The sequence below is a fragment of the Microcaecilia unicolor genome, chromosome 6 (genome assembly GCF_901765095.1).
Source record: "Microcaecilia unicolor chromosome 6, aMicUni1.1, whole genome shotgun sequence".
NCBI lineage: Eukaryota > Metazoa > Chordata > Amphibia > Gymnophiona > Siphonopidae > Microcaecilia > Microcaecilia unicolor.
The window spans coordinates 64,950,078-64,965,354 of NC_044036.1; the positions used below are offsets into that span (position 1 = coordinate 64,950,078).

Consider the following 15,277-nt stretch of genomic DNA (forward strand, 5'->3'; position numbering starts at 1 on the left):
TCATCTGCCCTCATTCATCCATCCATGTCCAGCAATTCTCCTCTCTCCCCTGCCCTCCCCTCCATCCATCCATGTCTAGCAATTCTCCTCTCTCCCCAGCCCTTCCCTCCATCCATCTCCAGCAAATTTCCTCTCTCCCCTGCCCCCTCCATCCATGCCCAGCAATTCTCCTCTCTCCCCTGCCCTCCCCTCCATCCATCCATGTCTAGCAATTCTCCTCTCTCCCCAGCCCTCCCCTCCTCTCCTGTCCAACGATTTCTTCTCTCCCCCTGCCATCCCCTCCACCCATCCATATCGAGCAATTCTCCTCTCTCCCCTGCCCTCCCCTCCATCCATACATGGCCAGCAATTCTTCTCTGCCTTCCCCTCCTGTCCAGTGATCTGTTCTCTCCCCCTGCCCTCACCTTCTCTCCATGTCCAGCGATCTGTTCTCTCCCCCTGCCCTCCCCTTCTCTCCATGTCCAGCGATCTGTTCCCTCCCCTCCATGCCCAGCAATTCTCCCTGCCCTTACTCAGCTCCCCGCCAGCCCTCCTCTCTATTCCTTTCTCCCCCCCCCCCCCCCCCGCGTTTAACCCTTTTACTCTCCGTGGCAGCGACGTCAATGAAGAAAAAGGCACTACAGGCTCGCCTTCAGCTTCTCCCTTCTCTCTTCACAGTGTCCCCCCCTCGCGGAAACAGGAAATGCATCATCGCAGAAGGCAGGACACTGTGTGAAGAGGGAAGGGAGAAGCTGGAGCCGGAGGCAAGCCTATAGTGCCTTTTTCTTCATTGACGTCGCTGCCATGGAAAGTAAAAGGTTAAAATACACGCGCAGGGGGAGGGTTGCCGGTTGGGGAGCTGAGAGCGGAAAGGAAGGAGGGAGAGCTGCCTGGCAAAAACGCTGCATTTGTGAGGGCAGCAGCCAAGGGAAGTCCACGATTGGGCTGGGGAGGCTTAGCTTTCCCAAGCCACTTATACGGGGTGCCTATGAGTATGGCTATTCTTATGTTCTTATTATTGGGCTGCTTCCGGTTTCTGGCAAACTTCCTTTTGAGTGAAATTGTTCAAGCGTGCAGTGTGAGGTAATAACAAAGATGGCTGGGTCTTTGACATTTAAATACTCTATGTCAATTTTTTTTTATTTAGTATGTTTAATTAAGTTTTCTAGTTGGATACAAAATGACTCATTGCATAAAGAACTATTTGCCTCAAGTACAATATTAGATTGTAAGCTCTCTAGGAACAGGAAAATATCTAGTGTACCTGAATACAACTCATCTTGAACTACTACTAAAAAAAGGTGTGAGCAAAAGCCAACTTAGTAAAACATCTGGATGATGAGATTTATTATTAAACTTCTTCCACAGGGAGAGTTTTTGTGCATGAGTGGTCCCACCTACGATGGGGGGTATTTGATGAATATAACAGTGAGAAACCTTTCTACGTATCTTCAGCTAACCAAGTAGAAGCAACCAGGTAATACTTTTCTGCCAAATTCTCTCAAAACAGTTTTGAAAATGTCATTTAATCAGTCAGAGTAAGGCTTTTATGATTTGATGCATGAACTTGTTTCTTATCAATCTGGATCCCATGGGTCACACTAATTTACCTTGGATTCACTCAAAACTAAAGACTTCTTCTGCTCAATCAGAGCAAATCTGAGCCAAGAATGGTTTAATTTAATCACCAGTTGTTAGAATCAAAGTAAATGACAAACCAAAATGGCCCATCCAATCTGCCCAGCTATGGTTCTTCCATTTTGGGTAGATATACATATAAATTTCCATGTGCAACTCCATACCACCTTCCCCATCCCCCATGTCTCATATCAAAAGTCACTCTTGGACAGAAGAGAGCAAATTGGCTCCCCATGATTTGGGGAGTCTTGCAGTAGAACAAAGTCCCTTTTTCAAATGAAGGAGAGCTCTGGATTGAGGTGGCATATGACAAAATCAAGAGGGAATAGGCTTAGGCGTAACCTAAGGAAGTATTATTTCACAGAAAGGGTGGTGGAAGCATGGAATGGCCTCCTAGAAGAGGTGGTAGAGGCATGGGATAAGCATGTGGGATCACTTAGGAACATGAAGTATTAGGAGTTATAGAGGATGGGCAGACTGGATGGGTCATATGGCCTTTATCTGCCATCATGCTTCTATGTTTCTATCAGGACTTCTCCCCTCTCTGCAATTACAGAATATGCTAGAATGCCAGTGGCTGCACATCACTGTCATCTAGTCCCCTGCCTCTTCTCTCTCTCTTTTTCTGTCTTAAAAGTCTCTCTGTCTTTCCCCCTCAGCCAGCCAGTCACCCAATTTCTCTTCACCCCTTCATCCATTTCCCCAGTCTTTCTCTCCCTCCTTCAATCTTTGTCTTTTTCTCTTCAACCTGTCCTTGATCAATCTTCCTTTCCTTCCCGCAGTCAATCCTTGATCAATCCATCCCTCTTTCCCCTAGCCACTCTCCCGGGATTTCTTTCTCAAACTCCCTCTCTCTCTCTCTTTTTCTCTCCCCTCCTCCAGACAGTGTAGTGATCTTTAAACCCCCCCCCCCTAGCCAGTTCTCCATTAGTCTCTCCCTCCCCTCACAAGTTTCCCATTTGACTCTCCCTCTTTATGTCTCCCACACCTCAGCCAGGACCCCATCAATCTCTCTCCCTCCTCAGTCAGTTCCATATAAGTTGTACTCTCTCTCTTCTCCAGCCTCAGCCAGCCTTCCACCAGTCTGACTGTGCTCCTTCTGACCTTGATAGCCACTTCTGTTCTTGTCCCCATTTGCTGCTGCTGGGCCCTCCTCCACCTGGGTACTCCTTCCAGCCTACTGCTCTTGTCCTCAGGGCTCCCTATAACTGATGTGGCAACTGCAGCTCCTTCCATGCTGTACCTTGCTCCATCCAGCCTGCACAGTAGCTGCATATCCTGTCCCTGGTCTCACCCACAGGGCTACATTCTTTTCAGTCCAGCAGTGAATCCACTTAACTTTGGACTGATTAGTGCCCAGACACTATGACTCTCCCTGCCTTTCACACTTTCAGCACATCACTGGTCATTCTTCTGAATCCTCCCTCACAGTCACTCATTGCATCCCTATCCACAGCTACTTCCTCCTTTCCCTGTGAGCCTTCATTCATATATAAGTGTAACCACAGGAGGAGAATGGTAGGTTGACATGTAAAATTTATGCTGCCTTACCCCTCCAATCTCCTGACACTGTTATTTAAAATCAGCACTGATGGCATACCAGTAACATAATAACTGCTGTGGGCACTTGCAGAAAGTGCTAAAGTATTATTATCATTATTATCATTTGTATAGTGCTACCAGACGCACGCAGCGCTGAACACCTGACACAAAGAGACAGTCCTTGCTCAAAAGAGCTTACAATCTAAATAATACAGACAGACAAGACAGTTACGGGTGAGGGAAGTACTGGGTGATAAGGAAGGAAGGAACAAGGGAGGGCAAATGAGTAGAGGCTAGGAGCCAAAAGCATCCCCATCCACAGCTACTTCCTCCTTTCCCTGTGAGTTTTCATTCATATATAAGTGTATAAGTATATATAAGTATATACTTATGTATATATATATATATATATATATATATATATATATATATATATATATATATATATATAAGTACATAAGTATTGCCACACTGGGACAGACCAAAGGTTCATCAAGCCCAGCATCCTGTTTCCAACAGTGGCCAATCCAGGTCACAAATACCTGGCAAGATCTCAAAAGTACAAAGATTTTATACTGCTTATCCCAGAAATAGTGGATTTTCCCCAAGTCCATTTTAATAATGGTCTATAGACCTTTCCTTTAGGAAGCCGTCCAAACCTTTTTTAAACTCTGCTAAGCTAACCACATTTACCACATTCTTTGGCAATGAATTCCACAGTTTAATTTCACATTGAGTGAAGAAAACTTTTCTCAGATTCGTTTTAAATTTACTACTTTGTACCTTCATCGCATGCCCCCTAGTCCTAGTATTTTTGCAAAGCTTCTCTCTCATAAACTGCTTCTTCTGCTTCCTGTGGGCTATTAGTTTTCCTGTTTTAGGAGAGGCAGTAAGCTTCAAGAGCAGGAGATAAAGCTACCCATGACTGTTATTTAGCTGGTGAGGATGCATAGGAAAGAAGAGGCCGGGGAGAATGGATTACAGAAAGAGGGGGAAGTGGGCAATGGAGGGGAAAGGCAAGGTAGAGTAAGGAGGGGAAGAAATTAGGATGCAGAGAGCAAATGGAGAGGCAGATGATCTGCATTTGAGCTGAGAGAAGAGGTGAGAGAATGTGATATAGTGACAGCAGGTAAAAATGACTTCTCCAATCTCGCAGTTGGTTTGTGTATTAATAAAGATGTGCATATGAGTTCCCAAATGCAGCCCCAGCCAAACTTCTTCTCCGTACATCTCATACCAGGCTTTTTGCCCAACTAGGTAGGGAAGATTATGATCTCAGAAGCAGTAAAAATGGTAAATGGAAAGCTGGTATGTGGGAGAGAGGAGGGATGAGTGGAAAAAGAGGGAGTTCATGGAATAAGGCCTAAAATGTAGAAAAAGAGATGGAAGAATATAAAGTGATCAACGAGGACATGAAGAGAATAGTGGTCAAATATACGATGGAGAAAATAAAGAAGTAATGAGATGGGGAAAGGAAAAGAGAGAGACTGAGAATAGTGACAGAGAATAAGAATCAGAGAGATAGCAAAAGAGGGAGAAAGATGAAACAAAATGAAAAGAGAATGTGGAAAATAATTAGAAGACAGACAAGATGAATGCCAAATCATGAGAAAAAAGACAAAAGACAAAAAAATCTTGTTTAAATTTCTTTTTTAACATGTTTTTATTGTTGATATGAAGACAGAACAGTTACAATTGCCCATCATATTGTCAACAATTTTCAAAATAAACATTGATCAGAGAGCAAATAGTTAGCAGTAACTTGATATGTTCTATTACAAAAAAATAAATATTTCTTCCTACCGTCCCATCTTCCTCACCACCTGTCACACAACTCTTTGACATTTACTACCAACAATATTATTTTCTCATTCACTCATACTCAATGACTCTTTCCCATTACTGAAATGTTCTTAAGTCACCATTTCAAAAGATTGATGAATATTTTATCCTTGGTTATTGTTTGAGATTCTTTTGTCTAAATTCTGCCTTAATTGTTGTATAGGAGCCTGTGAGGGTGTGAGTGGCATAGTGGCAGGTGTTCCCAGGAACACTCCCTCACTGATGGGCCGATTATCAGAAGCCCCGCTCTGTTCGGGCATGCGCCCAAGGCACAGTCCTCCCGCAGAAGTTGTTTGACAGGTCTGGGCTGTCAAAAACCTGGATTTGTCAAACAGCAGAAAAGGTTTAACAGGTCTGGAATTTTCTCCCGGACCTGTCAAACCTAAGGCCCCCCCCCCCAAAAGCACAAAAACCCTGGTGGTCCAGTGCGACCGCTATCTTCCTACTCCCACCCCACCCCCACATCGCACAGAAATGCCCTGGTGGTCCAGTGATATCACTATCTATCTGACCCCCTCCACCTCTGGCAGTCTACCTCTTTGTAGTGGTGGTAGTAGTTGGAGGAGGGAGGGACTAACACTCCCTCCCTCCTCTTCGGGGGCCTTCCCAAAATGGTGGTGTCCCACCCTGCCCGATGTATCCTGGGATGTGCTGGGCAGGACTTAACTTCCATATATGGGTTAAGCCCTGCCTGGTGCATCCCAGGATGCATCAGGCAGGGCGGGATGCCGCCATTTTAGGAAGGCACCTGAAGAGGAGGGATGGAGTGCTAGTCCCTCCCTCCTCCAACTAGTACTACCACTATGAAGAGGTAGTCCACCAGGGGTGGAGGGGGGCAGATAGATAGCGGTCCCACTGGACTACTAGGTAGGACGTTTTGGTGTGATGTGGGAGGGGGAAAGCTAGCGGTCCCACTGGACCACCAGGGTTGCTGTTTGGGGGTGGGGTGGGCTTAGGTTTTACAGGTCTGGGAGAAAATCCCGTATCTATCAAACCTCTTCAGTGGGTCTCCCTCATTAGCAAACCCTAACACCAGCTCCGAGCTGGGGTAAGGTTTGCAGCGATAGCAGCACCCTTGTTTGGCATGCTACCCGCTGATCATGAGGGATGAATGCGGGAGACCATTGTTTGCAAGCATTTGCATGCAATTAGCATTCAGAGCCAGCAAGCGTGTTATTATACGCGCTCACCAGCTCTGATCATTGGGTGGAAGCAAACACAGGTGCTAGTATGGCGCTATTGGCCTCTAGCGCTCTTGTTTGCTTCTGATTATCGGCCCAGGAGGTTGTAGTCTAGCCACCTTTCGGCGGATGGTGCTAACATGCCATGTCAGAGACTAAGGCCGAGAGGTGGTTAAATGTCTTGGAACAGAGTGGATTGGAGGGGCCCTGAGGTAAGAGGTCTCCTGCAGAGGTTCTTGGGGGAAGGATCCTCACAAGCTGATCTGGCTTAGGCTATAGCACCTAATGAAGTACCAGAGATAAAGAGTGGTCCTAGCCCAGACCTTGTATGCTGAGTGAAAAGTCTGAAGCTTATGGTGGGAGGTGGGGCTGGTGGTTGGGAGGCTGGGATAGTGCTGGGCAGACTTATACGGTCTGTGCCCTGAAAAAGACAGGTACAAATCAAGGTAAGGTATACACAAAAAATAGCACATGTGAGTTTATCTTGTTGTGCAGACTGGGTGGACTGTGCAGGTCTTTTTCTGCCGTCATCTACTATGTTACTATGTATTTACCACCTTTTGAAGGAATTCACTCAAGACAGTGTACAGTAAGAATAAATCAAACATAGTAACATAGTAGATGACGGCAGAAAAAGACCTGCACGGTCCATCCAGTCTGCCCAAGAAGATAAATTCATATGTGCTACTTTTTTATTTGTACTGTCCTCTTCAGTGCATAGACCGTATATGTCTGCCCAGCACTAGCCCCGCCTCCCAACCACCAGCTCTGCCACCCATTCTAGGCTAAGCTCCTGAGGATCCCTTCCTTCTGCACAGGATTCCTTTATGTTTATCCCACGCATGTTTGAATTCCGTTACCGTTTTCATCTCCACCACCTCCCGCGGGAGGGCATTCCAAGCATCCACCACCCTCTCCGTGAAAAAATACTTCCTGACATTCTTCTTGAGTCTGCCCCCCTTCAATCTCATTTCATGCCCTCTCGTTCTACCGCCTTCCCCTCTCCGGAAAAGGTTTGTTTGCGGATTAATACCTTTCAAATATTTGAACGTCTGTATCATATCATCCCTGTTCCTCCTTTCCTCCAGGGTATACATGTTCAGGTCCGCAAGTCTCTCCTCATACCAGTGGCGTAGCTATGTGGGGCCTGAGGGGGCCGGGGCCCCCGCAGATTCACCCCAGGACCCCCCTCCCGGCGAACCCGCCCCCGCCGCCGCCTACCTTTACTTTTGCTGGCGGGGGATCCCACTCCCCGCCAGCCAACGTCTTCTCAGTCCTTCCTGCTCTTCAATTTGTTTGCTGACGTCCTGCACGTAATTGTACGTGCAGGATGTCAGCAAACAAATTGAAGAGCAGGAAGCGACTAAGAAGAAGACGTCGGCTGGTGGGAGTGGGATCCCCCGCCAGCAAAAGTAAAGGTAGGCTGCAGCGGCGGTGGGTTCGCGGCGGGAGGGGGGCGGCAATGTCGGCGGTGGGGGGGCGGCGCCGGGGGAGGGCTAAAATGTGCCCCCTCCCCCCGGGCTCTGGCCCCCTCCCCCACGGAAGGCTGGCTACGCCCCTGCCTCATACGTCTTGTAACGCAAATCCCATACCATCCTCATAGCTTTTCTTTGCACCGCTTCAATTCTTTTTACATCCTTAGCAAGATACGACCTCCAAAACTGAACACAATACTCCAGGTGGGGCCTCACCAACGACTTTTACAGGGGCATCAACACCTCTTTTCTTCTGCTGGTCACACCTCTCTTTATACAGCCTAGTAACCTTCTAGCTACGGCCACCGCCTTGTCACACTGTTTCATCGCCTTCAGATCCTCAGATACTATCACCCCAAGATCCCTCTCCCCATCCGTACCTAGCAGACTCTCACCGCCTAACACATACGCCTCTCTTGGATTTCTACTCCCTAATTTCTTCGCATTGAATTTTAATTGCCAAACCTTAGACCATTCTTCTAGCTTTTTCAGATCCTTTTTCATGTTTTCCACTCCCTCCGGGGTGTCCACTGTGTTACAAATCTTAGTATCATCCGCAAATAGGCAAACTTTACCTTCTAACCCTTCGGCAATGTCACTCACAAATATATTGAACAGAATCGGCCCCAGCACCGATCCCTGAGGCACTCCACTACTCACCTTTCCCTCCTCCGAGCGAACTCCATTCACCACCACCACCACCCTCTGGCGCCTGTCCGTCAACCAGTTCCTAATCCAGTTCACCACTTTGGGTCCTATCTTCAGCCCATCCAGTTTATTTAAGAGCCTCCTGTGGGGAACCATGTCAAAAGCCTTGCTGAAATCTAAGTAGATTACGTCTATAGCACATCCACGGTTCAATTCTCCGGTCACCCAATCAAAGAATTCAATGAGATTCGTTTGGCACGATTTCCCTTTGGTAAAACCATGTTGTCTCTGATCTTGCAACTCATTTTCTTCCAGGAACTTCACTATCCTTTCCTCCAGCATCGCTTCCATTACTTTTCCAATAATCGAAGTGAGGCTTACCGGCCTGTAGTTTCCAGCTTCTTCCCTATCACCACTTTTGTGAAGAGGGACCACCTCCACCGTTCTCCAATCCCTCGGAACCTCTCCCATTTCTAAGGATTTATTAAACAAATCTTTAAGAGGACCCGCCAGAACCTCTCTGAGCTCCCTCAATATCCTGGGGTGGATCCCGTCCGGTCCCATGGCTTTGTCCACCTTTAGCTTTTCTAGTTGTTGATACACACTCTCTTCCGTGAATGGTGCTATATCCACTCCATTCTCAAATGAACTTTTGCCAGTCCATCGTGGTCCTTCTCACGGATTTTCTTCAGTAAAAACAGAACAAAAGTATCTATTTAGCAAATTTGCCTTCATCATTATCTACATAGCGGTTTGCAGTATCTTTTAGTCTCAATTCCCTTTTTAGTCATTCTCCTTCCACTAATATACCTGAAGAAATTTTTGTCACCCCTCCTTACCTTTCTAGCCATTTGTTCTTCCGCTTGCGCTTTCGCCAGACGTACCTCTCTCTTGGCTTCTTTCAGTTTCCTCCGGTATTCCTCCCCGTGTTCCTCGTCTTGAGTTTTTTTGTATTTCTGGAATGCGAACTCTTTAGCCTTTATTTTCTCAGCCACTTGCTTGGAGAACCATAGCGGTTTCCTTTTTCTCTTGCTTTTATTTACTTTCCTTACATAAAGGTTTGTGGCCCTATTTATAGCTTCTTTCAGCCTGGACCACTGTCCTTCCACTTCTCGTACGTCCTCCCAGCCCATCAGCTCCTTCCTTAGGTATTCCCCCATTTTACTAAAGTCAGCACGCTTGAAATCCAGGACTTTGAGTTTTGAGTGGCAACCCTCCTCTTCAGCCGTCATATCAAACCAAAACGTTTGATGGTCACTGCCGCCCAGGTGGGCACCCACTCGGACATTTGACACGCTATCCGCATTTGTGAGCAATAGGCAATTAGAGCAGTAAAAATATTCAAACAGTACAAAGTATGGCATGGTATACTACTTGCAATGACAACACAATATGTACTAGAACATTATAATTGGTAGTAAATGCGTGCAAATTCCAGGGGTTGAATGCTTGTAAGAGAGAAGAGTGCTAAGGTAGACTCAGAATCCCTTGATTGCTCAACTATGATTCTGAGTAATGAAGAATATTGAACCTGTGAGCAAACAGGCTAGTTTATTTCCCTTGTACATAGTAATAAACATTTCCTTTTTTGACCTTACACTGCCGTCTGGTGTGTTTTCTAAGGGTTCCATGCCTCCTTGCCAGGTCACATTATCACAAAGCCTTTGAAATTGTTATCATTATTTAAGAGACATTATGGGGGCAATATTCAGCTGGTGGCAGTGATGGTTTTGCTGACCGCTGCTGGCATTATTCCCAGATATTCAGTGCCGGGCCATGTCCGGGCTTCGGAATTTTTGTGGAGCCTGCTAATGCATAGCCAGTTAAGTCAGTATTCAGCACTTATCTGGCCATGGGTTACTGTTTAAAGAGGACAGACTTTTCTGCGATCTCATTTATGCGTTTACCCTGGCTGAGTTTTGGCATTTAACCAGCCATGTGCTGACTCTGCCCCTGGAACACCACCAAAATAGTCAGTTTATCGGGTTATTATCAGCGGCAATAACTGTGGATAGACCCAACCAAGCGATTTAATTGGTCAGCAGCCATTTCTGGCCGGTTAAATCATTTTGAATATCAACCAGTGGGTTTATGTTTATTTAGTATTTGATAAACCGCCATTAGCTTGAATGATGTTTCCATATCTGAAATGATAGCTCCTCTTTATTTATCCAGGATTTTAAGATTTCTTTTTTAACCAATACAATTGCTATATTGATGAAATTTTTTCTTGAATCTATTAGTTTGTGGTCAGCCACTGTCCCAGTGTCTCCCAGTAATAACAAGCAGTGCATCCAATTAATTTCTGGGTTTATAACATCCTTAATGGTTAAAATGAGCTTTTGGCTAAAGTCCTGACAATTTTATACATTTGAAAAAGGAGTGTACATGTGTCCTTATCTGAGGTTTCTGTTATATAGGGAAAGGGAAATGGGACTTGATTTACTGCCTTTCTGTGGTATTTTGCAACTACATTCAAAGTGGTTTACATATATAAAGGTACATATTTTGTACCTGGGGCAATGAAGGGTTAAGTGACTTGCCCACAGTCACAAGGAGCTGCAATGGGAATTGAACCCAGTTCTCCAGGATCAAAGTCTGCTACACTAACCACTAGGCTACTCCTCCACATATATATGTATTACTATTCCACATTTTAATCTTTACTCCACATACAGTACATGGCTCCCTTAATTATTGTTGTCTAGTGATGGTCCTGCCTACCACAACTGAATAGAAGACTCTCAAACATATTTATGTATTCAATTTTCAAGTACTTCCATTTTAATGTAGACAGTTTAGAACTTAATTTTGTTAGTATGCTTTTGTGTTTTGGGGGTAAGGGTCCCCCCAAATGTTCCTGTTGAAGGTCCCCAAAGAGCTAGTTCCGGCTTTGGAAGATATTTAGAAAAGAGCACTTAATATTCAGCTGCAATTAACCAAATGGAAGCCTAAATCACTATGGGGCCCTTTTACTAATCCGTGTAGGTGTCTACGCGTGCCCAAGGCACAATAATTTGGAGTTACCACCTGGCTACCGTGTGGTCCATGTGGTAATTTCATTTTTTACACATCGGATGGTAACTCTGACTTGACGTGTGTAGGTGATTACCACATGGTTAACGCGAGAAACCTTACCGGTAAGTCAATGGCTGGCGGTAAGGTTTCAGATTCAAAGAAGATGCGCGCCAATTTTTATTTTTCCGCATGTCCATTTCTGACAAAAATTTTAAAAAGGAATTTTTTACAGGAACACTGAAAAATGGATCTGGGCATACCCAAAACACACACCTACACTAGCACAGCCCATTTTTCAGCGCACTTTAGTAAAAGGACTCCTGAATATGAATTAACCCTTTTAATTTTCAAATAAAAATGCTTGTGCTGTTTATTTTTTTTTTTTAAACAGTTCAGAAACACTTGCATTTCTTGCTCTATTGACTTCTATTTTAGGTGTTCAGCTGATATCACTGGCATTTATGTACCTAAAGACTGTACAGACGCTTCATGTTTATCAAAAACATGCAAATATGACCAGTCCACTGGACTTTATGAAGAAGGATGCACATTTATACCAAATAAAAACCAAACTACAACAGCATCAATAATGTACATGCCAGCTTTGTCTGAGGTGAGTTCATTTAGAGTAAGTCTAGAAAGGTTTTGCATTTCTTTGCCATTGTACCACAGATGGTCGACATCGGATTACTGCGCATAACGTTGGAACCTTTGTATTTTTTGTAAAATATCTGTCTATTCAGCATGCTTTTGTAAGCACTGTTTTTATTTCCTTTTGTTCAGCATGTTTTAGTTAGATTAGTGTATGGTTTATCATTGTATTCTTGAGAGAGGTGCTGAGTTATAGCAGGTGCTTTCAATAAGCTTCTACTGAAGGTATGGTTTTTCTAGCATTTTTCATACTAAATTACTCTTTTCCTCAATCAGCTTTTTTCTCTAATTCACAGTATTGTCAAAAAAGATGCATGAAACTGCATATAACTTGCACATTGGTTTGTCCATATGTTTATTTCCACTTATTTATATGCCCTACACAAAAAATATCAGTGTAATAAGCAACATAAAATACAATGCCCCCATTACTCCCTTGCAAACCAAGGAGTAGAGTGAAGAGTAGGTACTTCCAAAAACCACTAAGGCAACATATCTGTCCAACTGAATGGTGTTTATTGAAGGTTGATTACAACTATGTTTATGACATTTGAATCCTTTTCAACACACTATGGTCCATTGCTTCCATTAGTGTTATATTCATTACGTTCCCTTTATGTTTCAGTACATATCTTTTACATCTCACTTTTTATGCACCTTGATTAGTTTATATGTATAATTACAGTTTTTACATGTAATTTACACTAATTATAACAGAAATGTGTTTATGTACTATAACTATATTCATGCGATATGTTGTCTTCATGCTCTTATTTCTTATGATTTATGCATGGTATACCGCCTATCTATTAATGTTTTTGACAAACACGATATGGTCTACTTTAACTTTTAGCGGTTCATTTATTATGCTCTTTTATGTTCAAGTGTATATATTTTTAAAATTTCATTTATTTTTATTTTAATATGGGTTTACCTGCTCTTATTAGTGCTTTTACATGTTATTTTTTTATTACATTTGTACCCTGGGCTTTCCCACTCATAGCAGGCTCAATGCAGCTTACATATTATATACAGGTACTTATTTGTACCTGGGGCAATGGAGGGTTAAGTGACTTGCCCAGAGTCACAAGAAGCTGCCTGTGCCTGCAGTGGGAATCGAACCCAGTTCCCCAGGACCAAAGTCCACACTCTAACCACTAGGCCACTAATTTATAGAATCTTGAGGCAGGCACCTAGAGTGCCAAAACACAGCTGCTGTGTCAAGTCTTTTTGATGTACCTTCAGTAAACACAATTCAGTTGGACAGATACGTTGCCTTAGTGGGTGCTTCAGTTTTGGCCAGGGTTAGCTGAGGTTGAACAGATGTCAAGCGAAAATGAAAACAATTAAGGCCTCAGGCCAGAATATCTCCGGAGTACCAATTGATATGAGGTTCATGTTTCTGTAACCAGGCAAGACCCAAAATGACCTGATTGACTGATCTAGGGAGTACATAAAGTTCTATCATCTTTTGATGCAAGAGGCCCACCTGAAGAGAAATAGGGCTAGCAATCGCCAAAAGGTACCCAGGCAGGAGGGCTCTGTAAACTGAGGAGATACATAGGGGTTTCCTGAGGGTGTTTACAGGGATATCGTAGTGGCTTATCAAGCGTTCAGCCACAAAGTTCTTGGCAGCCCTGGAATCAAGGAAGGCTTAGACGATGATTTGCTCTTGCCTGGTTAAAATGTTCTAGCCAGCTCTAGACTTAACAAGATAGTGCCACTGAATATCTGCTCTGACCACCATGGCACACTTCAAGTTGTACTGGTGCGGTCCGGGAATGTAGCTGGGATAGATCCAGGAGTTATCCAGGCACTGACGATATTCACTGCCAGTAAGAAAACAATAATTTCAAACTATGTAAAAATAACAAACCATCTACAGAGCCAGAGTTCATGTCCATTTTACATTCCTCAATTGTTCTTCCTGAAACTGAAAAGAATGTTCTGATGAGAGGAAGGGGACAACTGGCGGTCAGCTGCCGATGGCCAGCGTTTTGTCCCCTGAGCAGCAAGTGTGGGACCGCTGCACAACGAACTGCCCACAGATGAAAGGGTTGGCGAGTCCTTTGATTAGCGCCGGCGAAGGAGCGTCAATGCTCTTGGACCTGGAAAAAACAACTCCATCGCTCCCGAATTATTCAACCACCATGTCCAAAGGAGTGGAGGAGTGAGTTAGAGGAACGGAGGACGTTTACTGCAGAACCCGAATCGGCGGAACCACTCCTAAACACCTAAGAGAAATCAGCTTGGAGGTTTTGGCTCCTGTGGAGGTTACATTGAATATCATCTGAAAAGCCCTTCGGGACCTGACAGTGGCAGTAAATAATTTTGTTTCAGATATAATCTTATTAGAGAGTTACATGGACAATTTAACTGAACCCTTCGAGAGTGAAAAATTGTTATAACAAAAGCTCTACATGAGCAAGAAGTGGTTATGATCTTGAAAATGATAATAGACCAGAAACTTTGAATCATAAAATGAATATTATTTTAGATGATTAATATCGAGATTATTGTTTTTCCCAGAGTTCTGGGTATGACTCCTAAAGTTTTCCTTAGAAATATTTCCTCAAATTATTACTTTAAAAGGAGTGAAGCCTGTGAAAACTGGGATTACTTTAATCAGTGGGATTTGAATTAGAGACTTAAGTATATATATTGTTAAATAACTTCTGTTTTTTTAAAAGAGAAAGAATGTAATCAGATGTATTATTTCTAACTAATATTGGATAATAAGTATGTTTTCAATGCAATGAATTGACTATATACCGTATTGGTCTTGAAGAAGCCAACCAGATGATCAATGTGGAATAATAAATTAGATGAGTAATATCTGGGGAAAAACAGGTTAATACCATGTTTTTTTTCTGTTTACTGTTTAATTGATCTCCTTGTCTTGTTTCCCTATTTATTTTATTTTAATTTTATTTGCTGCACTTGTATCCCACATTTTCCCACTTATTTGCAGGCTCAATGTGGTTTACAAAATGTTACAACGACATATACACATTATAGGATAAGAATTTCAGAATAAAGATACAGATAGGTGCATAAGAATATCATAGCAATCATATTAATGGAATAATAATTTTACAATTGTTACAAATAAGAGTGCATGAGTAAATCATGTAGGATTGGAAGTGGATTGATAGATAAACATAACATTTAGTGGTCTAAGGAAGAGAATAGAATTACCTGATTGAAATAATTCCTATATATTACCTTCTCTGTATTTCTGGCAAGTTGTTTTATCGCTTGTAAAAATTTAAATGGTTATAAATAAAAATTTTTTAAAAAAGA

The 15,277-nt window shown here is 43.3% G+C and overlaps 1 protein-coding gene across 1 annotated transcript in view; it reads left to right on the top strand.

Annotated features, from left to right (window-relative positions):
* LOC115472442 (calcium-activated chloride channel regulator 1-like) overlaps positions 1-15,277 on the top strand; it is a 105,050-nt gene that overhangs the window by 25,561 nt on the left and 64,212 nt on the right. The window contains exons 5-6 of the mRNA XM_030206731.1: positions 1,348-1,456; positions 11,759-11,936. Coding sequence (XP_030062591.1) covers positions 1,348-1,456; positions 11,759-11,936 — 287 coding nt within the window. The remainder of the gene's footprint in view (positions 1-1,347; positions 1,457-11,758; positions 11,937-15,277) is intronic.